General features: G+C 41.1%; 1 protein-coding gene across 1 annotated transcript in view; it reads left to right on the top strand.

Moving 5' to 3' along the window:
* The window catches only part of LOC124722457 (Down syndrome cell adhesion molecule-like protein Dscam2), a 160,639-nt gene that overhangs the window by 115,259 nt on the left and 18,160 nt on the right, over positions 1-27,220 (top strand). Inside the window, exon 3 of the mRNA XM_047247615.1 lies at positions 22,727-23,011. Within this exon, the coding sequence (XP_047103571.1) occupies positions 22,727-23,011 (285 nt within the window). The remainder of the gene's footprint in view (positions 1-22,726; positions 23,012-27,220) is intronic.

The following is a 27,220-nucleotide window of genomic DNA, read 5'->3' as shown; positions in this document are numbered from 1 at the left end:
CGGCCATGCCACGTGCCAATATCCAAAAGGTGTCAGCTCGGGCCCCGCGACTCACAGACCGGATGTCACGCTAATCCATGAAGAAAAGCATTAACTGACAGCAAACCCTTTATACTTCATACTCGATTTATTCCTGTGGAAACACGTGCTCTCTCTCTTTTACTCTCTCTCATCCTGTATCGTGCCACTGCTGGGCCTGCACTCGCCATCAGTTGCGGTCAGATCACACCACAAACAAAGCAGCGTTTACCCAGTAAACCCCTGTGGAATACCGATGCATGCGAGAACTCGTTCCACGTCAAATGCGTGATTGAAAATGAATTCCGCTGTGGCCTCTAAGCTGCCGTCTGTGCTGGAGAGGAAGGGTCTCACGATACGACTTTCAATTATATAGCATTAGATATACTCTTTATTTATAAAATTCAAATCGCAGGGGCTGGACTTGTAGTTGGTGGGAAAATCACACATCCAGCAACTACATGTCTTAATTACGTAATTACACTGCTGCCGATTTGAGGTGTCGTCTTACTGGAAAATTTTCATGTGTGCGCTCACCTTGACATGCAGAGATTGACTGAGCTAGCAATCAGTGCCATCACCATAGGACATCCCATCCCACTACCCTTCGCCCCCTCCGTCACCACCCATCGCAGAAAAAAAATGGTGGGAGAAAGTCTCAGTTCATGCTGGAGAGGAAGAATCTCACGACACAAAATTCAAATCAAAGTCAATAATATATTGATACATATTCGTTATTTAGTCAGTTTGCGGGAGAGAGGGTTCCCTCACTTTGGTAGACATCAAGACTGCATCCCCCACTCTTACTCCCCATGACATAATAACTGTAATCACCAGGGGATGGAATCAAGTGCGGTATAGTAACCACTGTTTAGGGGCACCTACGTGTGTGTCTATCGTCATGGCGCCTTGCGAAGGTCAAAACAGCCCATTGCCCTAATTACAGATCACGTTGCTAAATACCACCGACCACGCACCGTATATCGGCCTCATTTGATCTCGTGGCCCCTAAACAAAGCAAAAATCCAGACTCGCTTCCTATCTCCGGCTCTCTCAAGAGGCTTGTCTGTGTGAATAACGTCTCCAAACACGAAGATGGAGGTTTTCATCTCTACTCAGAACTTCGAGGTGTGTAGTCAACAACATCGCTGCACTGGATAGGGTAAAGCAGATTTTTTAAGCCGGTGGGCCTATGTCATGGTGGAGTTGTATACAACTACTGTATACATCCAAGCTGCAGCTACTTGTTTCGCAGTGCACCACGGCTGGCTGCAGCGGCAGTCACGAGGAGTCGGAACCGGAAGTAACGGATTAGTTCAGCCTGGGCTGGGTACAAAGAATGCGGCGACCTATCTGATCTTGCCCATGGCAATAAGGTCTGTGTGGTGTGTGAGTGCAGCAGAGTGGAACGTGGGTGTGTTGCGTGAGAGAAGATTCACAGTTATGGATGTTTGCACTGGACGTATTGATGACATCCAAATTCCTACCACTCCAGTCATCCCCAGATGCCCTCCATAGCCGCGGGTGGTGCACTCTGGCATACATGTGCGTCCATAACTGTGGTTGCGGCCGCAGCTGTAGTTTCTTCCAGACCTGAACGTCGGAGCTGCCAGTGTAGCAGTGGACAGCTGCGCTGTGTGTGGACGACTAGGAGGTGAGCGTGAGCGATTTGCAAGTGTTTCAGCGATCTCTGACATCCACCCACGGCAGCTACTGCTACGGCTCATGGTTTAAGTGTGTCGTGTTTAGTGCTTCTCAATACATCGCAGTGGACTCTGTCTTGCAGTGGTATTTGCTTTTGTCTCTATCCAATCACACAATAGAACTTTCATCTCTCCTTCCGAATGTAACAGAGGGAGCCAGGTAAGGAAGTCTGTTGTACTTTTAAAAACCCAATCGCGAAGTCAAATTCCCGATTGATTAGTTTGCTGTTTCCATTAATTGTACGTCATGCGTTCGGTACGGGCGGGCATGAATGTCGTGGGTGTGGGTCTCTCTCTCTCTCCAAGCAGGCGTGGGTGGTGATAACCAGCAGTTGGCGGATGGTGCGCTTCAAGATCGCGAGTTTGTGTGATCGTCATGATTTTTTCTTCGCCTAATGTGTTTGTGGAAACGTTGTGGTGGGGTCTGAAACGTCACTGCGTACAAGATCTCGAATATATTTAGTGCTACTCTCTACTTGTGACAAAAATTTCATTACTTGATTTGCATAATGTTTGCGTGTGATACTCAAACGCCGAAAATATGTTTTATTATGAAGAATAGTCATTGTAAGGTGTAAGTGAGTGTGTTAAGCGATTTGTTTGACTCCTGTAAATTGCTAAGCAATTAATTTGACAGGATAGTGCAAATGGGTTGCTTCACTCTATTTTTGATATCCAAATTGCGTCAGCTTTCCCTTTGTCTCCAGCATTAGCAATAGGAATACAGTATACTGAGGAGAGATGAAAACCTCCATCAGAGAGTGGCCTCTTGAGAGCGACAGTGATACGAAGCGAGTCTGGACTTTTCCGATCAACACAATTCCACCACTTGATGCTTTGTTTAGGGGCCACGAGATCAAATGAGGCCGATATCCGGTGCGTGGTCGGTAGTACTCAGTAACGTGATCTGTAATTAGGCTATTGGGCTGTTTTGACCTTCATGGTAGCGCCATGATGATAGGCACACACGAGGGAGACCTCAAACAGTGGCTACTATACCGCACTTCATTTCATTCCCTGGTGATTACAGTTCTTATGTCATGGGGAGCAATGGTGGGGGGGGGGGGGGGGGGGAGGTGCAGTCTTGATGTCTACTCAAGTAGAAGAACCTTGTCTCCCACTAACTAATTATATAAAGAATATGTATCAATATATTATTGAGTTTGATTTGAATTTCGTGTCGTGACATTCTTCCGCTCCAGCACAGAGTGAGAGTTTTGCCTACCAACTTCTTCTGGGATTGGTGGAGAGGCTGGAGGCAAGGGGTTGGGGAGTAAGATGTTCTCTGGTGGTTGCACTGTACACTAGCTCAGTCGATCTCTGCATGTCAAGGTGAGCACACATGAAAATTTTCCAGTAAGACGAGACCTCCAATCTACAGCAATGTAATTTCGTAATTAGAACATGTAGTGGTCAGATATGAACTTCTGCCACCAAATAAAAGTGAGGTTCAAGCCCTGAAAATATAATTTTATAACTAAACAGCATATTCTATGCTGTATAACCGAATTTCCTGGCGGAATCGATCGCCTGTCAGGCATTTGCCTTGGAAGGAGTTCTCACATGCGTCGGTATTCCGCAGGGGTTTACCAGGTAAACGCTGCTTTGTTTGTGGTTGGTTTCTGACCATGCAGGCCCAGCACTGACACGCTACAGTATGAGAGAGAGAGAGAGAGAGAGAGAGAGAGAGAGAGAGAGAGAGAGAGAGAGAGAGAGAGAGAGAGGGAGAGGGAGAGGGAGAAAGAAAGAGAGAGAGAGATAGAGACAGAGACAGAGACAGAGAGAGAGAGAGAGAGCATGATTTTCGACAGGAATTTCTCGTGTACAAGTATCAAAGGGTTGCCACCAACTGATGCTTTGGTTTGGGGATTATCTTTTTATCCAGTTTGTCAGTCATGGTGCCCGAGTGAACACATCTAGAACACCAGAGTGTGGCATGGCCACTGACGGACATGTCACTTTGCAGGGGCCCCGGTGCAGCCTCAATCTGACTCTGGACAACCTGCATGAATGGATGTGGGAGGTCGTACTGGCTGAAGGACTGTGGATAGTCCGTTCTTCGCGATCGATAGATTTTTTAACAGTGTAATTACGTGTGATGACTGTTTCATGATGGTATTCCTTGAGTGATCAGGATAAAAAAGCGATCGATTTAATTACTTCCTTTTGATGTATTTTATAAGAGCTGCATCTTCCCAAACAGCAGAAAATGATGAGTAGGGGAGATACAACCACTGCAAACTGATTTTTTTATAAATAATCAATACAGCTTCTGCTATGTAATTGAATTTCCTGTTGTGAGATCCTTCCTCTCCAGCACAGAGTCGCCAATTTCCAGCTGGGGAGGGCGGGAATGGAGGGGAGGGTTGGGTGTTTACCAGAGGGGGAGGCGTTAATTAATTGATCAAGTTAATGAAGTAGTCAATAAAACTGATAGAGAGGGAGGGGGCTGTTCGAAAAACTTAGGCCTGAAAGTGTACCTGTATCAGAAAGGGGGTGGAGGAGGTCATAATCCTCTTAAGAGAATAGTAGGCAAAAGAGAACAATAGGTTTGCCCCTGAAAGTATAAATGCCCCTGATGTATGCAACCCACACTAACAAAGCGCCACAAAACGCAGTTTGCTCTACTACTACATAAGGATTGAGGTGTCTACTCTCCATGCTCATTTCTCCTTCTTGTTTTAAACTATTTATGTAATCCTCAACTTTGTAGTTAAGCCAGAGCCGATGAGCAATTGTCTTAGAATAAAAGTTGATGTGTGCAGTGTGTATCTCCAAAGCATTATTAAGCCTTTCCAGTAGGATCCTAAATGAAGTGAAATTACAATTGGCGCTGTCCACTGAGTCGGATCAGGCCACAAGTGTCGAAAATTTACAATAGCAGTTTGTTTTAACAATTACACCTCGATAAATCACTTATGAATGTTGTGATAGCCTAGAGGGGTGGTTCGTGTGAAACAGCAATGAAATAAACTATGTGCAAAATTCATCAAAGCGTAATACTGCATAGAAATCCACTCTCACACTCACCTATCTTTATCATATTTTGGTAACTCTATGTCTTACGCACTCTGACAATTCAAAGGCACATTCATCAGCGCTTTTCGCTGTTATTGACCAATCAGGTCCAGCAGTTACATTGATATCGTTTTAATTAGGTGATACCTTACAGCTCTTTGTCCTTTTTTTTATGAATGACACTTTTCTTACAGGACATTGTTTTCAAGTATATAGCATTAAAGCGAGCGTTATTCCCTCAAATGTTAATAGCGTTTGGTGATGCTGTATTCTAAATTATTTTGACTTAAGGTAGCAAACGTACGGTTTTGATTCCATGAAGCTCATTCTAACAGAAACTGAATCTTACTTCTCTATTTACGTTGTGCATTCTCTCTCTTGCCCATCAGTGGGACAACAAGGTAGCCGCTGTGTGATGCAGTTGTATGCTAGCTTAGCGGTAATGTGTTCGCACTTCTATGATAAGAGAGCGGTAGTTTTCGGTTCTAATCTCACTGAAAACATTATTTTTATGTCCTCTGTGAAGAAGCCACTAGAAGGCAGATTGACAATCAGTTAATAAATCCTCAGACAACTTGTCCCCCGTACGATATGTTATTAGCACGTTTATTTTTTGAGAAGAGCTGTTCTTGCTTTTGCCAGTCTATCGTTTTTGCTGTTGCCACCATCATGTGTTTTGCTGTCTACATAGCAAAACTCCCTCTGCATAATCTGACTTAATTATGTTACAGTATATTGCTCATCTATTACGTCTATCCTTCAAAAGAACGATAGCGAAATCTACACGTAATGTTTAACACATGGTCGCTCAGAAAACTTTGATAATAATTGCGAACATCATCAGGTGAACGAACTTTTCAATTTGCAGAACACTTCAGATAGAAGGAAATAAAATATTAGAAAGAGCAGCATACTTACCACATTGAGCGTGTGCAGGGTTGACGTATTGCCAGAAGTTGGTGCCGTTTCCTCACAGTTAACTGCCTGATTACTCCTAAGGGTGATGTTGGTACAAAAATGTGGGCATATTCATATGGGAATAACTATCGAGGTGTAATCGATAAAATTCCTTGCTACTTTAGGTCTCATCCAGTGTCTAACTAACCTTACTTTCACCTTGTCTCTTTGCGATGTACTGAATGGATTCCGAATTTCTCTCACCGTTGCTTGCCTCGTTGATTTCAGAAAGTATTATTTCATCTGGCAGTCAGAACTTAATGCAGAAAGTCTTTCAGTGTTGAATACATCAAATCTTTTAAGTTGTTAGTTGCTCTGCACGACAATTTGAAAATAAATAATATCTAAAACGCTACTTCTTTTCGAAATCATTTTCAGCTTTTCTGCAAAAGCTGTACTTTATCGCTTCCTTTCACTACTTCCTCTGTTGAGCTGCGAACTGCCACAAGTTAAGCGAAGAATCTTAACACTCCATGTCATATATCTTCTGTCACCCACGCAGGAGTAGCCATAGCGGCCGACATCGCATATACGCAGTTACATCAACAACAATACAAAAGAAAGTGTCTGAACTGATTCGAAGCAACTGTCAGTGACACGCATCTGTATTTCGGTCATCCTCTCGGTATCAAACAAGACGGGATAATTCACGGAAATAATGAACAAGCTTATTAGTACGCATTAGTTATTGTAGATCTGTAGGTGGAAAACGTATGAAAGGGCACGACTGCACATTTGCCTCATTTCTTTCTGTTTCAGTAGCCATACTTTAAATTTTTCCCTGTGAATCCACAATTTGATTTATTACTCTGTGAAACTGATTTTATTTTATTTTATTTATTTGCACGTCAAGTCCCGTAGGACCAAACTGAGGAGCAAGTCTTTCACCAAAGTTATTCAAACAGTACAATGAACGAGTTGTGAAGAAACCGAAGCAGAACTTTGGAGTCGGAATCGAAGTGCAGGGAGAAGAAATAAAAACTTTGAGATTTGTCAGTGCCATTGTAATTCTCTCAGAGATAACAAAGGACTTGGAAAAATATTTGAATAGAATGAATAATATATTCAAAAAATGATGGTGGTGGTATGTAGTTTAATTAATTCAGATGATGCTGAAAGATTTAGATAAATAAGTGAGACACTAAAAGTGGTAGACGAGTTTAAGTATTTAGGCAATGAAATAACTGCTACGACCAACTTAACAAAGAATACAAAATGCATGCTGACAATAAGAAGAAAATCATTTTTGCAAAAAAGAAATTTATTGACATAGAATATAAACGTAAACTTGTAGGAAGCCTTTTCTGAAGTTATTTATCTGGAGTGATGCCTTCTATGGATGAATAACATAGACAATAAACTGTTCAGAAATGTAAATAATACAAGCTATTGAAATCTGGTGATAATGAAGAATGCAGAACTTGAAATGGATATGTGAGATAACTAATGAAGAGTCACTGTATCGAACTGGGGAGAAAAGAAATATTAGACACAACTAAAATAAAAGAAATGATCGGATAAGAGGACACTTTCTGAAGTATGAAATAAACGTTAGTTTGGTAATGAACGGAAAAGAGGGGGGTAAAAACTGTTGATGCAGACATAGGCCTGACTACAGTAAGTAGGTTCAAATCGATGTAGGTTTCAGTAGTTAGGGAGAGTGGAAGAGGATTGCACACATAAAAATAGTGTGGAGAACTGCATCAAATTAGCGTTGGGATTGAAGACTACGTCACTGCCTACAACAACAATTAATTTTCAGCCAGAAATATGTAAGTAATTGTAAATGTAGTTTCATTGCTACCATTCAAACAAATAAGCTACAAGTGTACAGATGGAACACAATCTTAATAATAAGTAGTTATGTGTTTCTATTTTCTCTTAATCAGTATTATGCATTCAATGTTTATTTTTCAGTTCTCACACTCCTGACCTTTCGCCTCTTTTTCTCTCATGCGAGACTGCCTATATTAAGTGCAATCATTGATGTGTAGTTGTAGCATGCAATTCAGATAGTGGTCTGACAGTGAGTTTCTCAAGTGTTTTTTATTTTTGTTCATTGCTGAAAACATTGGTTCACGAACGTTTGTTAACAAATATTGATATTATTCCCGTAGCCATCTTTCGCAAAAAAGAAAATCGATCCTTGTGGAAATGTTGAGTGAACTCTACAATGTTTCTCGTTTTATTAGATTTGTCTTTATAGTCCATATCGCAATAAGGGTCAATTACTTCAAGAGGCAGATCTGTGCCACTGTCAATAATATTCATTAAATGTGGGAAGAAAACAGTTAAATCCCTTTTTACAGGAACGGCCAAGACTGGCTCGTGAAGCGTTCTCTGACATGACTGCCATAGCGCTCAGCTTGGATGCAAATTTCCTCCACCGCCTTGCCACACTGCTCGGTGTGCGGAGGGAGAAGAGGGGAACACAGCAAACACCCCCCTCGTTTAAATGGCAATGCAGTCGCGCTGCATACGACTTGGTTTCATGTTGCATATTTTAGCAACATACATCACAAACAAAACAAATTTCCAATACTGTTCCTTTTTTTGCGCACTGAAAACACAATACAACTTTTATGTGGTACAATGTATCGGCATACGGACAGACGCAGACACTTCCACAGCTTTTCGCACTCAGGCTGCCACGTTATCGTCACTTAATTAGTTTCATAATCGAAAAAAGATCTTTCACACATATATGTTGACCGGAATATTGTGGCACTTTTGCAACCTCATTATGGAGACGTGGAATCCCTGACTGAGGAAAACAGTGTAGACGTCCTGGAAACTTTTAACGTAAGAGGGTATGTCTTTAAACGGGAATTACGTTTCAGATCAACCACTTACATCTGCACATGCACAGTGAAGCTTTCAACTGAAATGGCAAACTGTCTCAAAAACAACTGAAACCGATTTAAGATTGGCAGTGTCCTCAAAACGTGTAGAAAGCTACTCCTGTCATTATTTCAAGGCCACAATGAATTCTTCAAACCTCGCATTTCCTTTAATGTCATTGAGGTTAGAGAACTGAAGTGAGTTTGTCAGAATTTATCTCTTCTACAGTGCGATTTTCTTTGTAAATGCTCCCCCATAAAAACAGAAATAAGTTGTTTCTCACCTTTCAGTGCCTTAACTGTGGGCGTTGCGCAGTCAAGTCCACTTAAAATGTAAGGTGTACGGCCCACTCCGCAAGTTCTAATTATTGTGGCTGCACTTCTTTTTCCCTCATACTTTCGATAAAAGGGGGTTTTAAATAGAAAAGTTGTTCCAGGAATGTTCCTTGACTTATCAAATCTACTTTGTAGCAAGTCTCCATATTCGTTTTATTTTATTTTATTTATTTATTATTTACACGTCAATTTCCTTAGGACCAAATTGAGGACAAGGTCATGGAACGTCTCAGTACAAGAAATTACAACATACAAGTAATAACAAATAAAAATAAAATGTTTAGAAACCCGAAAAAAGTCAGGCCATAAGTTTAGGTAAACGCAACCAACAATACAAGAACAATCAGCTTAATTTTTCACGGAACTCCTTGACAGAATAGAAGGAGTGACTCATGAGGAAACTCTTCAGTTTTGATTTGAAAGCGCGTGGATTACTAGGAGTTTTGAATTCTAGTGGTAGCTTATTGAAAATGGGTGCAGCAGTATACTGCACACCTTTCTGCACAAGAGTCAAGGAAATCTGACCCAAATGCAGATTTGATTTTTGCCGAGTATTAACTGAGTGGAAGTCGGCCTGCTTAGCTGCGTAGTAACGTGCTTGCCTCTCATGCACTGGGCCTGGATTCGATTCCCGGCCAGGTTGGAGATTTTCTCCGCTCGTGAACTGGGTGTTGTGTGGTCCTCGTCATCATTTCATCCTCGTCATCGGGCGCAAGTCGCCCAATGTGGCGCCGACTGAAATAAGACTTGAACTTGGCGGTCGAACCTGAATGGGACATCCAGGCCAACAGTGCCATACGATCATTTCATTTCACTGAGTGAAAGCTGCTTATTTTTGGGAATAAGCTTCTGTTGTTAACAAAAAAGGAATATATATATTGAGAGGCCAATGTCAAAATACGCAGACTCGTGAACAAGGTTGAGAAGAGGTTCGTGAACTTATAGCACTTATTGCCCGAACCGCCCGTTTCTGAGCCAAATATATCCTCTTAGAATGGGAAGAAGTACCCAAAAATATAATACCATACGACATAAGCAAATGAAAATAAGCAAATAGAATAATTTTCGTGTCGAACGATCACTCACTTCAGATAACGTTCGAATAGTAAAAAGGCAGCATTAACTCTTTTAGAGTTACCCGTAATACTAGAGGGCATATCAATTACTTAAATAAGGAGAAGGAGTAGCCCCGACACTGATCCCTGGGGCACCCCCAGTTTGACCATATCCCACTCAGGCCCCACATCACAGCCATTCTCAACACTGTGAATAATGACCTTTTGCTGTCTGTTGTTAAAGTAAGAGGTGAACCAATTGTGAGCTACTCCCCGTATTCCATGATGGTCCAATATCTGGAGCGAAATTTTGTGATCAACACACTCCAACGCCTTAATTAAATCAAAAAATATGCCTAGTGCTCGAAACTTTTTGTTTAACCCATCCAGTACCTCACATCACATCCATATCCATGAGAGTCCGTAGTCTTCAGTGATTTAATTATTGACTCAATCTTCCACTTGTCAATATCACAGAGAAGTATTTCAGACATCAATTTCGGAAAGGCATTTTCCAAGAGAGTTATATGATTCCCTGTAGAAGCTAAATTTTTATTTAGTTCACCAGCAATGCTCAAAAACTGATAGTTAAATACTGTACATATATCTGATATATCAGTAACAGAAATATTTTTACTACGAACTGACTTCATATCGTTGACCATGTGCTGCTGACCAGACACGTCCTTCGCAACTGACCATATGGTTTTAATTTTATCCTGTGAATTAGCTATTCTATTTGCGCACCACATACTCTTTGCCTTCCTAATGACATGTTTAAACACCCTGCAATACTGTCTGTAATGGCCTACAGTAGCTTGATTGTAACTACTTCTAACATTTTCATATAATTCCCGCTTTGTTCTATAAGATATCCTTATGCCACTTGTCAGCCACCCAGGCTGCCTTTTACTGCTAGCACCCCATTTATAATGTTCTAATGAAAGCAACTCTCAAAGAGCGTGATAAATGTCTTAAGGAAAGCATTATATTTGTCACCTATGTTACCTGCACTACAAAACTTCATGCCACACTTGTTCCTTGACGAGTTTTAAAAAACTCTCTATTGCCGTTGTATTACCTTTCCTGCATAGTTTGTAATTATATGTGACATTTGTTTGAGCACAAAAGCCATTTAGTGTTGAAATTTGTGCATCATAGTATGAAAGATCATTCACCCTTTTCCTAACAGAATGCTCATCTATTAATGAAGAATGAATAAAACTATTGTCTATGACTGTGCTACTGTTCCCTTGCACCCTAGTTGGAAAAAACACATATGCGTCAGATCATATGAATTTAGGAGGTATACCAACAACCTCTTTCTTGCACAATGATATACAAAATTAATACTGAAGTTACCACAGATAACTAATTTCTGGTACTTCCTATTAAGTAAATGAAGAAGCCTCTCTAGCTTGAACAGAATTGTTCTGAAGTCAGAGTTAGGGGACCTATAAACAACAACAACAATTAGAAGTTTAGTTTCATTAAATTCAACTGCCCCTGCACAGCATCCAAATATCTGTTCAGTGCAGTGCCATGATACGTCTATGGACTCAATTGGAATATTGTTTTTTACGTACGTGGCCACTAGGCCATCCCGCAAGGATCTCCTTGAGAAACAGCCAGCTAATCTGTATCCTGGTAAAGGAAGCCTCTGAATTGTCAAATTATTTAAGTTGTGTTTCGATATACCACTAATTTCTGAGTCAACATGTATAAGCAGTTCTCTAACTTTATCTCTAATATCTCCTATACTTTGATGAAATATGCTAATTTCTTCTCTGATTGGAAACTTGACGTCCTCTGAAGGTGATTCCTTACTTAGAGGGACTTCCCTTAAGCAGGTATACCTCTCAGCTGAATTCAATCTAAAATCGATGTATTAGTGTATTATACATAACATCTCCACATTTTTGTGGTTTTCCTGATATTCTAATTGTGCATGACACTAGACTGGACGTAGATATAATTCATTTGAGATCAACAGTTTATGACCTTTGGACAAGGTCGTTTGCGCACATATTTTCAGTTTTACTAAAATAAGTTCTCGTCACAAACGGAATAGGATAAGCGGGCAACTTAAAATGAATTTCTTCATATTGCTAGTGGCGTAGAGAAATCGTTATACTGCTGCCTATGTTTAGCACCTCGTAATCGTTTGCATCTTTTCGTGAATGAAGCTGAGTGATCCTGCTAAATTCTCTTAATATTCCTTTTTCATATTGATGAAGCAGTGTGAACAGTCATCGCATTTGTATGAGATAAAGATCGTAAATTAAATTCTTCGGCCCTACGCAGATAATTGCACGCTTAATATTCAATTGCTTTTATATTTCATGTTGTGAACTGTCTGTGTTAACCACCATCAGACCGATGACAGAGAGTTGTTTCATAATTGCTCCATGGCGCCATGTTCAGCTCGTGATCAAGGGCAAGGGTAGGTGCTGGTTCAAATCCCGCTCAACTAACGATGTTATTGATTCATTTTTTCTTATCTCTGGAAATAGCCAAATCGGAAATCAGTAACAAAATGCTAAGAAAACATTTTTCGGCGTCAACTGAACATCAACCTATTTTTATTGATTATTGTTTTTAACTGACGACACCCTGTTGTAAGATTCGGAAATAACGCTGTATGAAGAGCAAACGTGCTCTCGCCTATCTTATGATCCAGTATAACACGAGCATGAAAGACCAGCGTTGCCAACAATTAAAGTGAGCTCCCCGCCCCCCACCCCCCAGTTTCAAGTGCAAACACCACCAAAAAAACAGTAACAAAAATGCTCCTACTCTCATAATCGCTAAAATTACCACTAATTTTTTAAATTATTATGAAAACAGTAAGTATATTATTAATTAGTTTCATTTATTATTAAGTAATAAAATATTCACAATCATTAAATGAACATATAATAAATAAATCAGCAAGTCAAGGTCAGGAACATAAAAAAAGTTCTATAACACCAGCTAATTGCTTAAATGAATTCGTCTTCTTCTGATGAATCATTTTGGTCCGCACCAACATCACTGTCGCTTTCAGATTGATACGATTCTTTGGTACCGATTTGTTTCACAACGTTTATTGGAATTTCATATTCGTTGCAGCATTTTCATTCCAAGCTCAAACCACACCGTATTCTTAATACAGCAGTTAAAAGATTTAACTTCATTCTATTCCTCTGCTTGTTTTTAATTACATTCATACTGTTAAACAGTCTCTCAACATCGGCACTGGAATGAGGCCGTATTAGGAGAGTAATCGTAAAAGTCGCTAATTCCTCAAATCTCGATTCCCCTTGAGCATCTCTGAAATGCAATACTTAATTCCAAAATTTGTCGCCACTGATCATCTACTCTTGCTATAAATTCTACACTTTTATTGAACTGAGCCATTATATCAATTAGATTTTGTTTGTTGTGATTAAGTGCTTGTTCAACACTTAATCTGGAATTTTTTTCATCAACGTCACATTTTCTGGTAACCTGTTTTTTATTTCTTCAATCAGACTTACTACAAATGTTCTGCACCGATTACGCAACATTTCTTTGTCTTCCCATTGCAGTCCTTTTAGTCTGACTTCAAGCAACTACTTTTTAAAGTGGAATCCCAGATTATATCTTCGATCGAAGAAATCACGAATATTTTGAGTGAAAATTCTCCACTTTGCTGACAAGCATATTTATCAGGTTGGTCAACTCATCAAAGAGTTAGGCGTGTTCTGTATCTTTGGACTCGAGCATTTTATTGACTCTGTTTGTTTCAGTTAATATTGGCTATAAAAATTAAATATATGCGTAATTAATCTCGTTCACATACATAGCGTGCAATAACTCTGTCATGTGACACCTTTCGCCCACTTCAGGTATCAAAAAAATATGTTTTTAGCTTTGACCATTGCGTGTAGATTCTTGAGAGAGCGGATTCTATTGATAACCACTTTGCCTGGCACGCCTCAACTATTTGTAATGGTTTCTGTCCATCGTTGGTGGTTTTGTATAGCTCCTTATAAAGAGATTGTCTGGAAGAGGAGTGACTAAACCAGTCACATACCCCTTTAATTAAAACTCCAAATTTCTCGGTAAAAATTCTTTTGTAGCAGCTGAAACAGCCGGTTGCAAGGAATGGCACAAGCAACGTGCTAAAAACAGGTGTGGTTCCTCTTCTTTCAATTTCATAAATACACCGTTATTTACTCCAACCATGACAGTGGTTTTATTTGTAACAATGCCCATTAAATTTTCAAGTTTCAAATCGAATCGTTGAAGTGTCTTCTTTGTAGCAGAGATAATAGCTTAAGCATTGCACTCGTGCGGTTCAAGAAGGTCAAGGTATGTAAGTGCTATTATTTGGTGTAATTTACTGTAATAAACTATAATCAATCCCAATTACTTATGTACAGCAATATCAGTAGTTTCATCAATTAATAAGCTAAATGGTTTGTCTTTGCAATCTTGTTTTATAACGTCAGTGAAATGCAGTGCTAACAAGCTTTTTATAACTGAGGTGCACTTAGTTTGATGCAGATGAACTTTTTCGATATCATTTTCATGACTGTGATTAATTACCTCTCCCAGATGGTCGACTACACGTGTACTGGTATGCATGGCTGTGAATAATGCATGTCTTTCATCTTCCTTTTTTAAAATTCCCAATGGGCTCTGACTTACGAAAAATTTTAGGGTGCGTAGTTACAACCTGCAACAATTTACTTAGTCAAGGAGTGGTCAAAGATGTAAAGCCGATTAATGAATGACTAATCAATTGAAAAAAGGTTGCTTACCTTTTTATTTTGTAGATGCTTCTTTGACATCCCGTGAGACTTCTTATCTCCGTGTGACTCCTTAAAACTGATCCACAAAATTTGTGCTTCGCTATCTGACCAGTAGTAGTTTCAATAACTCGAAGCCAATCTTTTCAATTTGCGTCTTGAAGCCAAGAATCCCGAAACTTTTGCCTATATTGTGGTTTCGGCACGTATGAATTCGTGAAATAATACCATACATTGAGAATCACAATTGTATAGTGCACACCAAGAACAACGAAAGTCGAGTTACTTTTTTGCTCATCTGACGTGACGCTTTCTGCGTTAGCCAACAAGCGCTCTGTCGTTATCCGAAGCCACGCGGGGTATCCCCGTGGTCTAAGGGCCCTTGTCACAATTCGCGCAGATCCCCCCCGTCGGAGGTTCGAGTCCTCTCTCGGGCATGGGTGTGTGTGTTGTACTTAGCGTAAGTTAGTTTAAGTTCAATTAAGTAGTGTGTAAGCTTAGGGACTGATGACCTCAGCAGTTTGGTCCCTTAGGACTTCACAACGTTTTTGGTTATTCGAAGCGACAGTGAAATAAGTGAGCACCCATTGCTTGAAACTGGTTGCTGCACTCCCTGCACCTGCGCAAGTCGCCTTCGCTCATGAAATGAACTATAACTACTCGTAGTTACCACTAAATACTGTTAATTCTACAGGGAATCCGCGCATGTGGTCTATGCAGTGTGATGGTTCGTTTGATGCCACATTGTAAAACAACAGTGCTGTCTTCGTAGTAAAAGTTAAATACTCCTGAAATCAAATAAAGTAGAAATAACATGTTTCGAAACACGTAAATAGCTTATTGGTTGAGAGACCATATTTTCAGTAACTGAAACTGAATTCTACTAAACCACAATAAAATCCAGTAGCCATATTTCGCCATTAAAAGGGAGATAGAAACCACCAGTTTTAGTGGAAAATCCCCAAAGTTGGCAACACTATGACAGATATATCTCTATGCAGCTGTCCCCAGCACAGCTAAGAAATGGCAACATCGTTACAATTATTGGCAACCCTGTAATAGTGCACTTACTTCCCCATGTGGCTCTGAATCGTTCCGCTGTATTCACCTGGAATTCCCTTTCGATTTCGATGACTTATGCTACATAATCCTCACGTAAGATGATACACTGAAGCAGATAAATTGATTTTGGGGCTCCAGGAATTCCGTACTTAACATAAGTAACAACTGTTTTTATCTTTATCATTGCGTTATGAGGATTAGCGACCGATATTGCGATGAGAGAAAGTTGATCCCAGCTGCGTCTCATCTCAGTGGTTCCACACATGTCTTGCAATACAAGGGCAGTGTGAGTTCTCAGTTCTAATTGGGGAACAGACAAACACACACTTGGTTATTATTTTCCGTGTTATTTAATGCAGCTGAAAACCGCTAGAAGAAATTCTTTAAAAAATCGGAGGAAGACCTTTCACATAAAGTCTTCCCACAAGCTCGATTCAGTACGCTGTGTTAATGGTCATAGATGTCTGGGTTGGGAATGCCACGTTTCTTCACTACATAAACGTGTCTGAAGAACTTTTAACCGACCATCAACCATACGAATTCGAATTTCGTTCGTCATATAGGACCCATATGTCAGGGTACTAGTTACGAAATGAATATATGAGGGTTGGAACTTAGATAGTGGCAACTATTTATTCACAACCGATACAAAAAAGTTACATGTTTGCACCTGTTACTGCCATTCAAACTAGTAACCAGCGTAGTGTAGAACCCATGGAAGGCGTAGTATACCGTTAGCAGAGCCTGTTCTATTGATGGTGCAAATGGAGCGGTCTACTGCTTGTCGAATCTCTGAAACAGTTCTGAAGCGAATGCCACAAAGTGGTTCCTTCATCTTTGGAATCAAATCAAAGTCACGAGGACTTAAGTCCGGGGAGTATTGTGGATGGTACAGTACTTCGCAGTCCCATTGACCGAACAGAGCAGCCACAGCTTGCACTGTATGCATTGTCGCGCAAAATGGTGGGTGGGTTGTGCAGAAAGTGTCACTGCTTCTTTCGCAAAGGTGGTCGCAGGTGATGCTCCGAAAACGAACAGTAATACTGTGCATTGACGGTCTGCCGTGGAGGAACGTGATCACGGTCGTACACTAGAATCGCCATAACTTTAGACCGCTCCATTCGCACAATCAACAGAACAGGGTCTGCTAACGGTATACTAAGCCTTCCACATCGCTGGCAACGGGTTCTACACAACGCTGGTGACTATTTTGAAGGACAGTAACAGGTGCTACCATGTAACTCTTTTGTATCGGCTGTGAATAAATAGTTGCCACTATTTAAGTTCCAACCCTCGTAGCTCCTCTGTCCTTAATCTGTGAAAGCACCCCTGTAGACATTTGCTGACACCGACATTAGCAACTTCCCCCTCTCTGGGTAGCTTCAGAAATGGCCAATTTTGTTGGTTTGGATCTGATTGAATACCTTAAACATCACATTAATGAGGGCCCAGAGAGGGAGAGAGAACAAAATAATCCAATATGTCTTCGATATGACGTAGCAATAACGCAACAGTGTCCGCGTACGCTCGCACCGAGAAAGGTTCTCCCAATGTCTTCCAGCCATATAACTGATCAGCAATACGGCGAATCAGAGGTTCTAAGGACAAGACAGAAAGGGATATAGAGTTCGATTCACCTCCGGTAAGCCTCGTCGAATTGTATTCTGGAGAGTAAGTTGTCCATTCACCACGAGAGATGCTTGAATACCAGTAACTAGATTGGATAATACCTGATACGCAATGTGATTGAGACCGGTTGACTCGAGCACCCGCAGAAATAAGCTGTAACTAACCCTGTCAAATGTCTTATTAAAACCAATAGAAAGTAAGGCTCCAGAAGCGGAAGTAGCTGCAGCTACCGAGACGACGTCATGGCATTCAACCACAGAAAGCAGGACCGTGCGCTCAGGCACGCAGCTTTGGTGAGCAGCAACAATAATCTCTAGCAGTATCGACAAATGGCTGATAACAGCCCGGGCGACTGTTTTGTGATCTAAATTAAGGAGTCTGATTGGGTGGAACTTACATAAAGTTTCTTAGGAATACTGTAGAGTCCCATTGATTTTTGCGATTGTGAAATAATAATAAGGGGATATATATCAACTCGAGTAAATTCACTTAGAAATTTATCACTTAATGCAGGAGTAACAACGCAGTTCAGGAGAGGAATAAATGAATGAGGGAAAATCGTATCAGTAGCACGGTCGTCATAAGAGTCGGCAACGTAATTACAGATCGCTGGGGAAATATCACGTTGGAACGTCAGTACGTCACCATCGATGTGAGTGAGGGACGCGACATGCTCTTTTTCGGCGCCCCCGCAACCCGATGAGATGATATCAGGAAGTGAATTCAGCCAGTAACAATGTGCGGGATTTTGATCACAACCTGAAACCTTCCATTTGTTCTCTATTTGACTGAAGAAGCTTCCCCTTAACATGATGGGCACCAATAATCCTTAAGGTAGCTTGATGGCACCTTCATAAATTATTCATAAGTCGGAATAATAAAATTCCTGGGTCTGCAGGAGATCCCTCGCAGTCTCAGCATCGTAATGCATTAACGCTTTCCGGCTCAACGGTTTTGCATGCCTTGACCACTATTCCATAGGAGAAGGATAACGTCCTGGAAAGGCAAGCTACGAGTCCAAACGTGTCGAACGAGAATCTTGAGGGAAGGGACCTTTAAGAGAGATGTGTTCATCATCCTTAGGAGCCAATATAGTTTTACTGGTTGCGGTACCTGATCTGAGGTTTCAGAGAAAAAAATGTGATCAGTGAAACAAGCGGGTATCATGTTTATCGCTAACAGTTGCCAACATAAAGAACAAGAAAGATGAAAACAATAGAGTCTGCTGCTGGAGGAAGCTGTAAAATGCGATTACCTGACAAGAGGTGGATAGTGACAGATCCATGCATCTCGTATTTGCAAAGAGCGCACCAAATCGTCAAGTTCCTTATTGAAATTGATGTTCTGGGTATGATCTACATGACGCAAAACACAATTAAAATCTCCGCCTAACTGTAGGTTCTGCTAAGTTTTAAAAAATAAATAACATACATCCTGTTTGCAAAAACGCACTCGATCTTCGGAATGACCAGATGCTGTAGGGGCATAAAGAAGAATTAAAGTAATGTCACAAAAAGTGCAGCCTATCCCTCGGCCATTGTTAGAAACATCGAAATCGGTCAATGGTATTCCCTCCCTGTAAAATAATGCGGTACCAGTGGATAGTTCAGAAGTCTCATTTAAAAAATGTAGAAAAGGTAGGAATAGAAAATTCATCAACTAACACTTCTTGCAAAACTATCACGTCTGCAGTTGAATCGTAAGTAAACTGTCACAGTGCCGCAAGCCTAAGATCGGAACTAATACTGTTCACATTCTAGGTACGAAAGGTACAGGTCTGCATCTAGTTGTTACTAAAAGAATTCAGATGATTGCTTGCAATTGGCCTTTAAGCTCGTGTATCACAGCCCACAGCCCGTGGCAGATTCAACGGAGGAATTTAAATGTAAAGTGTTGGATCCGTCTCTTCCACCCTCTTTCTCTCCACCCCCCCCCCCTCTTTTTTTCCGCGATGCCGCGATCAGATTGAAAACGCTGTTCGTTGCAGCTTGGCGGGAAGGCGACTACCACCTGGGGCAACGTGGGTGCAGAGGACACACCCCACTCTTCCAGGGTGGGTGGTGCGACTCCTGAGAATCGACGGAAATGAAAACCGGCGGTATGTCTTTTGCCTTCAACACATGTTCCACTGGCACACTTGTGCCTATCCGGGTCTGATCGGCAGCGGCCTGTGGCATGGTTTCCCCATCCGGGGTCGCAGAAGAAGGGTGGGAATGCGTTACAGGTTCAGGGATACCCTGCAAGTCTGTCGATATAGTACGAAGCTCCAAACAGGTCCATCTTCACGCGATCCCGAGGAGGTGATCACAGTCTCTGGAGATACATCACAGGGGATGCTGGACGCTTTCGAATCTTGAACAGCAGTCGACATGTTATCATCTGGTATGAACTCAGTGAAGGAAGCGACCTCCTCCAACAGAATAGTTCCAGTAGAGCATAGAAGGGAAGAGGACTCGGTTGACTCCTCACCATCTTGCGTACGTATTTGCTTGTTTTGAAGTAGAAGTGGTGGCGAAGCATCAGCTACTGCGGCAAAGTCCGTACGCGAGGTTAACCGTGGAAATTCACTAGGACAATCACGAAATGGCTCACGTTGCCCCTCAGGAAGTACGTTTGGGCACAACGGTTGTCACTGGTGGAACGAGGTCCCCAAAAGTCAGCCTTTTACGATGTTCGTAAGTGGATTTCAAGACGGTGACACGACGGGGACAGTTTGTGCGGTAGTGACCACTCTCATTACATATAAAACAGGTCCCTACTTGTCCTGTGTAAATTACATGTGCGTGGTATCCGAACACCTGCAAACGAGAGGAGATATTCCGTTCTACCACGATGTCCACGGATCTGACCACTGCAAACTTGTAAACTACGACGATCGGACCAGCTTTCCAAATGGTTCAAAGGGCTCTGAGCACTATGAGACTTAACATCTATGGTCATCAGTCCCCTAGAACTTAGAACTACTTAAACCTAACTAACCTAAGGACATCACGCACATCCATGCCCGAGGGAGGATTCGAACCTGCGACCGTAGCAGTCGCGCGGTTCCGGACTGAGCGCCTAGAACCGCTCGGTCACTGCGGCCGGCTCCAGCTTTCCCGCTGTATATTTTTCATGTCTCCAAACGGAAGCAGGACGATCTTGAGGAAACTGTCATCAACTTTGGACGGAAGGTTAAACACCCTGGCATTCGTATAATCCGCCACCGCACTTGACAAAATAAGCGTATAATTAGAACCATCACGATAAATGAAAGGGACTTGTTGTCTGTACCACAAAAGGAGCCTTTTAACTTGAAGTGGATCTAAAAACTTGACATAAAACACGCACGATTCATACTCGAATTAAGCCATGTGAACCTTTTCTGAAGTTACCTTCATCGTGTCTATAAGACAATCTTAAATTTCTAACGAACCTGGTGGCACATGCCGCATGGAATTGTCAAAACTATAACTGACAATACCTGTGCATGGAATGTTCCTGGAAGCCACCGACGACATCGCGGTACAAGACAACGCCGCTTCAAAATTGAGTCCCGAACATGAGACGCAGAGAGACAAACAGTGATGTTGCGTACGCAAGGACTCACACGACACTAAAGGGGAACAAGGAAGCTCTCGCGGCCGTACGGTAGAGGCGGGAACAGGCCGAACCTACTAGCCCGACGTGCGAAACGGGAGTATCGCTAGACCATGGGCGCAGATGCAGCATAGTATCTTGAACAGGATACTATACTTCCTTCGTGAATTGTCACAGCTTACAGTGTTGCCACATTGTGCAGATAGCCGGATTTAGAGAATTATCTGTGTGGCCCGTTGATTTGTCCCATGTTGCGATTGACACGGCTTAAACTCTGCTGCGGCCAGCCGAAAGCCAGATTTTAATCAAAGATTGTGCATGCAGTGAGACTGCTAGTGGAAACACTCAGCGTTCTGCCATGTGCTAGACCATGCATAGGCAACCTTTGACGACTCGCGGGTCTGATTCACACATTTGCTCAAGCCCAATGACCACATCATCACATGAAACAACAGCAGCACTCTTTGCACATAATGTCAAAACTCAGAGGTATCGCACCGGCATGTATGGAATCCCTTCCCCAGTGCGCCACACTAACAAATTATACCTCTTAACACACATTTTTAAGAGTGCATTCATTTTACATTCACCCCATTTACAGAAGTTTACATTGATTTATGCGTCATGAACATTGTTTCTTTACTTACAGTATTTTACAATAGCTGTCTTAAAAACGTTCGTTGCGATATTCTGCAACACTTCGTTCTCTCTCCAATTTCTTCCGCGAGTCACACTGAGACTATTCGCAGGCTGGATACAGCACATGGACTACCAGTTGTCCACCCATGTGCCAGACACTGGACGGCAAGTTGTCTGAAACCTGATAACTACTTAGGCGGTTGCTTCTTAAAGCGAAGATGTGGATTGTGTTCAGCAAACAGCACTTACAATACTCAGGTGCAAAGATTATATGAAAATAACACTTTCAAGTACCGAAAGTCAGAATAATGTTTATGGAAGTACTGAAACTCAAGTGCCTAGAGGCTTTCATTCTCACATAGAAGCTCCAATACACAAAGCATAGTATAACCAAGACTTAATGATTGCGCAGAAATGTATCCTTCAAATCAGCTTACTTCATTTAAAATGAAGTTCACTAATCACATATACGCCAACGGTCATTCATGTAAGGTGTTACCTTAATGAGGATAATTTTTATACAACTTGTCTCCAGTGGACTAATTCTCTAAATTTACAACTTTTTTGTTGTTTTCAGGCCTGTTTAATCAATTAATGTGATGGATAGCTATAGTAGGCTGATGTTCATTGTATTTACAGGTCTTTTACCACAAGACGACAAGAACGGAATGTCTTATTTAGACCAAATAAATCCCGACTGCAGTTAAAATATCGTATTATGCTTTAATTTGTTTCTTATAATAACCGTAAACACTGGCTACACTATACTCAACGAATACATAACATACTGATTTCAGTTTAATTCACTGAATAGAGCTTTGTTCGTATTACGCTTCGTGTCACTTCCATTCAGCTTAGTATTCATTAAATGTTATTCAGATATTGAATAACATTTTCTCATTTGCTTTGGTTTATTAACTTAGTAAACAAATTTTAAAGTTTCTCCTATATATGGACTTATTTTGGGGGAGAATTAGAGACGAAATTTAAAATAAATCGTTTTCAGAAATGTACCTAGGCCTATAACTATGTACAAATTATTCTTAATTCCTTTATGTACAATAGACTTTATTTTGAACTAGTGATCAATAATGTTATATTCTTGCATTTTTCAGAACCACCTGAAATTGACCCCATAGCTGTGAAGTCAGATTTACAAGAAGGAATGAGAATGCATCTTACATGCGTTGTCAGGAAAGGAGACTTTCCTATCAGCATTCATTGGTTAAAGGACGGAGCTGTTATTTCCCGAGACCAGGAAATATCTGCAAAGCCATATGATGAATATTCCAGCATACTCAGCTTTACTCGACTTGCTATTAGGCATACTGGAAATTATACCTGTCAAGCAACCAATGCTGCTGCTGTAACAAATTATACAGTGGAAATAATTGTTAATGGTAATTTTCACTGAAACTTACGTTAACAGTTTCACATCTGGTAATGATATTTATTTCTTGACACTCTTGGCCTAAGACGTAGCACATTTTAGTTTATGATCATTACTGTTGTCACTCATTGGTCATTTTTCCACTTCAGTTTGCGATTCATAGTACTTTATAAACTAAACAAGAATACAGTACGGCGTTGGTGATGGGAGTATTGCAACTTTCACACAAGGAAACCAAAATAAAAATATAATTGTCATCATACTTAGTAGCTCTCTCACTTTCTAGCTAGCGAACTCATTTTTAAGTGGTTTTTCGTTACGCTGCTTTAGGTAGTCTATAGTTTTAGAAATGACGTTTATGTGGTTCTGTATTGTATCACATTAATTTCCTGCTATGTTGTGATCTAGAATTTTGGGAGTCATGAAATGCGCCTGTGATTTCAGGTAGCCTAAAAGAAAAGAAAATTAGGAGCACATACTGGGATCAAGACAATAGAAACACAACGTAATATCATCACCTCTCAATAAATTAGAGAATATGCACTGAATGATTTACTTTGCCATGAGCACAGACGACTATCACAGCAGTCATTTTTAAATAATTACATTGCAAATCATTCTGCAAGACTGACTGCAGACCATTATGAGTTAACTGAAGGAGATAACCTTGTACTTGGTCTTGAGTTCACATAGGGCCTTTCTTGCTTCTCCATTGTATATGGGAATTATACACTTTTTTCCTGGCCAAATAAATTCATTTATGTAGCATAACAAGAACCTCAAAATTAGCATCCTCACGGAAGTATTATACTACAACAAGGTACACTGTAGGGACTTGCAGTGGTGAAGTTCTCAGGAAACAGCTACTGAGCGATCACAGAACTGTCATTATAGAAAAGACGTCAATTACAGACGTGTGACCTGTGCATTCAACTCCACCAACGAAATTAAATTCACTTATAGCTTTTTAGACATTTAGCTGATGGCAAGGTACTACACTCAGCAAATTTCTGCAATTAAATTGAAGTACAGTCCTCTAGAAACAAATGGAACCAAGAATATACGAAGCCAAACTGTACAACAAAGGCAATGAATAAGTTTGTGTTCTTATTTAAACGTCAGATGAGCAATATAAATTATGTCTCTGGTGAAGTATTCTGATTGCACTTCTGAAATTAACATGTATTAATTCTGTAGCTGTAAAACAGTTATACAATTAATATATTTGAAGTTGTAAACAGAGAATGTAAAAAAATCTAGGTTATCCGCAACACATTACTCAAAATCTAGCTGTAAGTATATCCAATCGGATAAAATGTCAGTCTGCAGGTAGCTGTACGTTATATGAATTATTACTTCTAATGTTGTAAAGTAACCACTTTTCATTGTTCTTGCACAGTATACAAAGCTAATATCTCATCCAAATCTGCCGACATCGTAAACGGCATACCTACATGCTCGGAAAAGAACAGACACCAGTGGTGTACGCTAGTAGATTCTTACAGCTCAATCCTCGTAAAACTCCAGGACCTACAAAAATTCTAAAGGCAGAACTCTGATAATTCACTGCATTACACACCCTGGATGTTGATGATAGCAATCCACAAAATTAGTCAGTCAGCACCCCAAACACGTAGATTTGTTACTATTTTACAAGGGCGAGAAGCAACTCTACTTGTGTGTCAAAAGAATTTCCCACCTACATTCGGCCCAAATGACTAAACACGAACGACATATTTGTTGTAGATGCCTCAATTCGTTTACCACAAGTGCATAGCTTGAAAGGTTTATTAAAGACTGCTCGTGCCATGAACCGGTACATGTCGAATTGCTTACCAGGATAAAAACTTACTAAAGTTTAGGAACGCCCACCACCAGGAGCAATGTCCATCGCTTTATGTTCCGATTTCGAGTGCCTCCTTGTTCTTGCGGCTCGTTGAAGGAGACCACAATGCCTCCCATACTAAAAGGCGTGTCCGAAAAGAGTACTATTTCGGTCTGTCATATACTGGTTCATTGTATTTCCACCGACGCTATTACAGCCGGACTATGTTATGTTTTTTTGCTGGTGATAGTTCAAAATTTTTAAGACGATCTCTGGGATGGTCAGTTATGAAGTGTGTTCTGTACTACGGTTTTTTAGTGCTCGGAATGTTAAGCCAGCTGAAATTCATTGTCAACTTGTAGAGACTTATGGTGAAAATGTAGTGATCGATGGAATAGTAACAAAGTGGGTAAGAAAATTCAGTGATGGACTAAGCAATGTTCATGACAAATCACAGAGTGGGTGGCCTTCTGTTTTCTATGATTGTTTCGTTGAGAAAGCGAATGAGAAAATTCGTTAAAACAGTTAGTTCACAATAAGAATGCTTTTTGATGAGCTTTCACAAATTTCTAAAACTGTTTTGCATGATACTGTCACAAATTGCTCAAATTTTCGCAAATTGTGTTGCCACTGGGTTCCAAAAATCTTTAGAATGCCCACAACACGTAGCGCCTTGGAAGTTCTTTGAAATTTCTTACCTGATGCATAGACAAAGGAGATGAATTCTTAAACAGAATTGTGCCTGGTAATCAACCTTGGGTTTGTCATGTCACTCCAGAATCAAAACAACAGTCAGTCATAATATATTTCTTTCAAGCCCGTACCGCCATTAGACTGTTGTTTATTTGCAGTGTTACATTTACACTTACACAATCATGATTTCGGCTTCAAAGTGCCATTATCAAGTGTTTTAAGTGTTATACAGTGCCTAAGATGGCATACTGTCGTATTTAAAATACACTATTAGACACATTTTCTAAGGGTCGATATTTCTGATAAAGCCTACTGCTTTGTTTCATCACTGAGTATACCATCTTGACTAGACGATAAATTACAGCGTCATCAGCAAACAATCCAAGGGGGCTGCTCAGATTATCACCTAGACCATTTACGTAAATCAGAAACAGCAGAGGGCCTATGACACTACCTTGCGGAACGCCAGATATAAGTTCTGTTCTACTCGATGATTTACCGTCTATCACTACGAACTGTGACCTCTCTGAGAGGAAATCACGAATCCAGTCACACGTCACACATCTGAGACGATACTCCATATGCACGGAATTTGATTAATAGTCGCTTGTGAGGAACGGTATCAAAAGCCTTCTGGAAATCTAGGAATATAGAATCGAAATTGTTAAGGCTTTCGTGGCCACTTGTTGACAAACTGCCTATTGGCTTCTGTCTCGGGTTCTTCGGCCGACGTTCATCTAATGATTTTTCTGACGTTTCGCCAGCACGAGTGGCTGGCATTATCAAAGCTTCACCTTCCATTGCCGGTGGTGAACTGGAGCCGAGCTCGCGGCCGCAGACTATATGTACCTGGCGCGCCAACGTCCGAGGGCTTCTCCGCGGTCATTTCCGGTGCGGTTCTCCTCTTGCTACCTGACACGGTCGTTCGCTGCAGTACGGGAAGCCAGGATCCGTTTACCTTAAGGCTTTCCTCTTTCTTGTTGAAACTGTTCGCGTGTTTTTGTATTTCTACAGCTTCTCTAAACAAGCGCGTGTGATAGTGCTTCTCTACAGCCAGAACTTCCGTGTCGGCGAATTTTATTACGTGGTCGGTCTCATTCAGTGCGTGCTCTGCCACGGCCGATTTCTCCACCTGCCCCAATCTGCAATGTCGCTTATGCTCTTTGATCCTGGTGTTAATGGATCGTCCAGTCATTCCGACATAAACTTTTCCGCATGTGCATGGTATACGGTATATTCCCGACATTACAAGTGGGTCTCTTTTCTCCTTCGCCGATCTAAGACACTCTTTGATCTTCCTTGTCGGTTTGAAAATCGTCTTTACGCCATGTTTGCGCAATATACGGCCGATTCTGTCCGTCACTCTGGGAATGTATGGCAGAAAGGCCGTACCCGACATTTCTTTTTCAGATTCCTTACTTCGCCGAGTGCTTGGCTCTGTTACACTTCTAATGTAATTTGTGGAGTACCCATTGCTCCTCAGAACAGTTTCCAGGTGTTGCATTTCTCGTTTGAGGTGTTGCGGCTCACATATTCGTCCTGCTCTCGTTACGAGCGTACTAACCATGCCTATTTTCTGGCTCGGGTGGTGGTTTGACAGTTTGTGCAGGTATCGGTTCGTGTGTGTTGGTTTTCGATACACGCTTTGTCCCAGGTTTTCGCCGTCCCTTGTGACCAGCACATCTAGAAATGGCAGTTTCT

The sequence above is a fragment of the Schistocerca piceifrons genome, chromosome X (assembly GCF_021461385.2).
Source record: "Schistocerca piceifrons isolate TAMUIC-IGC-003096 chromosome X, iqSchPice1.1, whole genome shotgun sequence".
Taxonomy (NCBI): Eukaryota; Metazoa; Arthropoda; class Insecta; order Orthoptera; family Acrididae; genus Schistocerca; species Schistocerca piceifrons.
The sequence above is the reverse complement of the archived record's forward strand: the minus strand, read 5'-3'. Positions and strand labels throughout refer to the sequence as shown.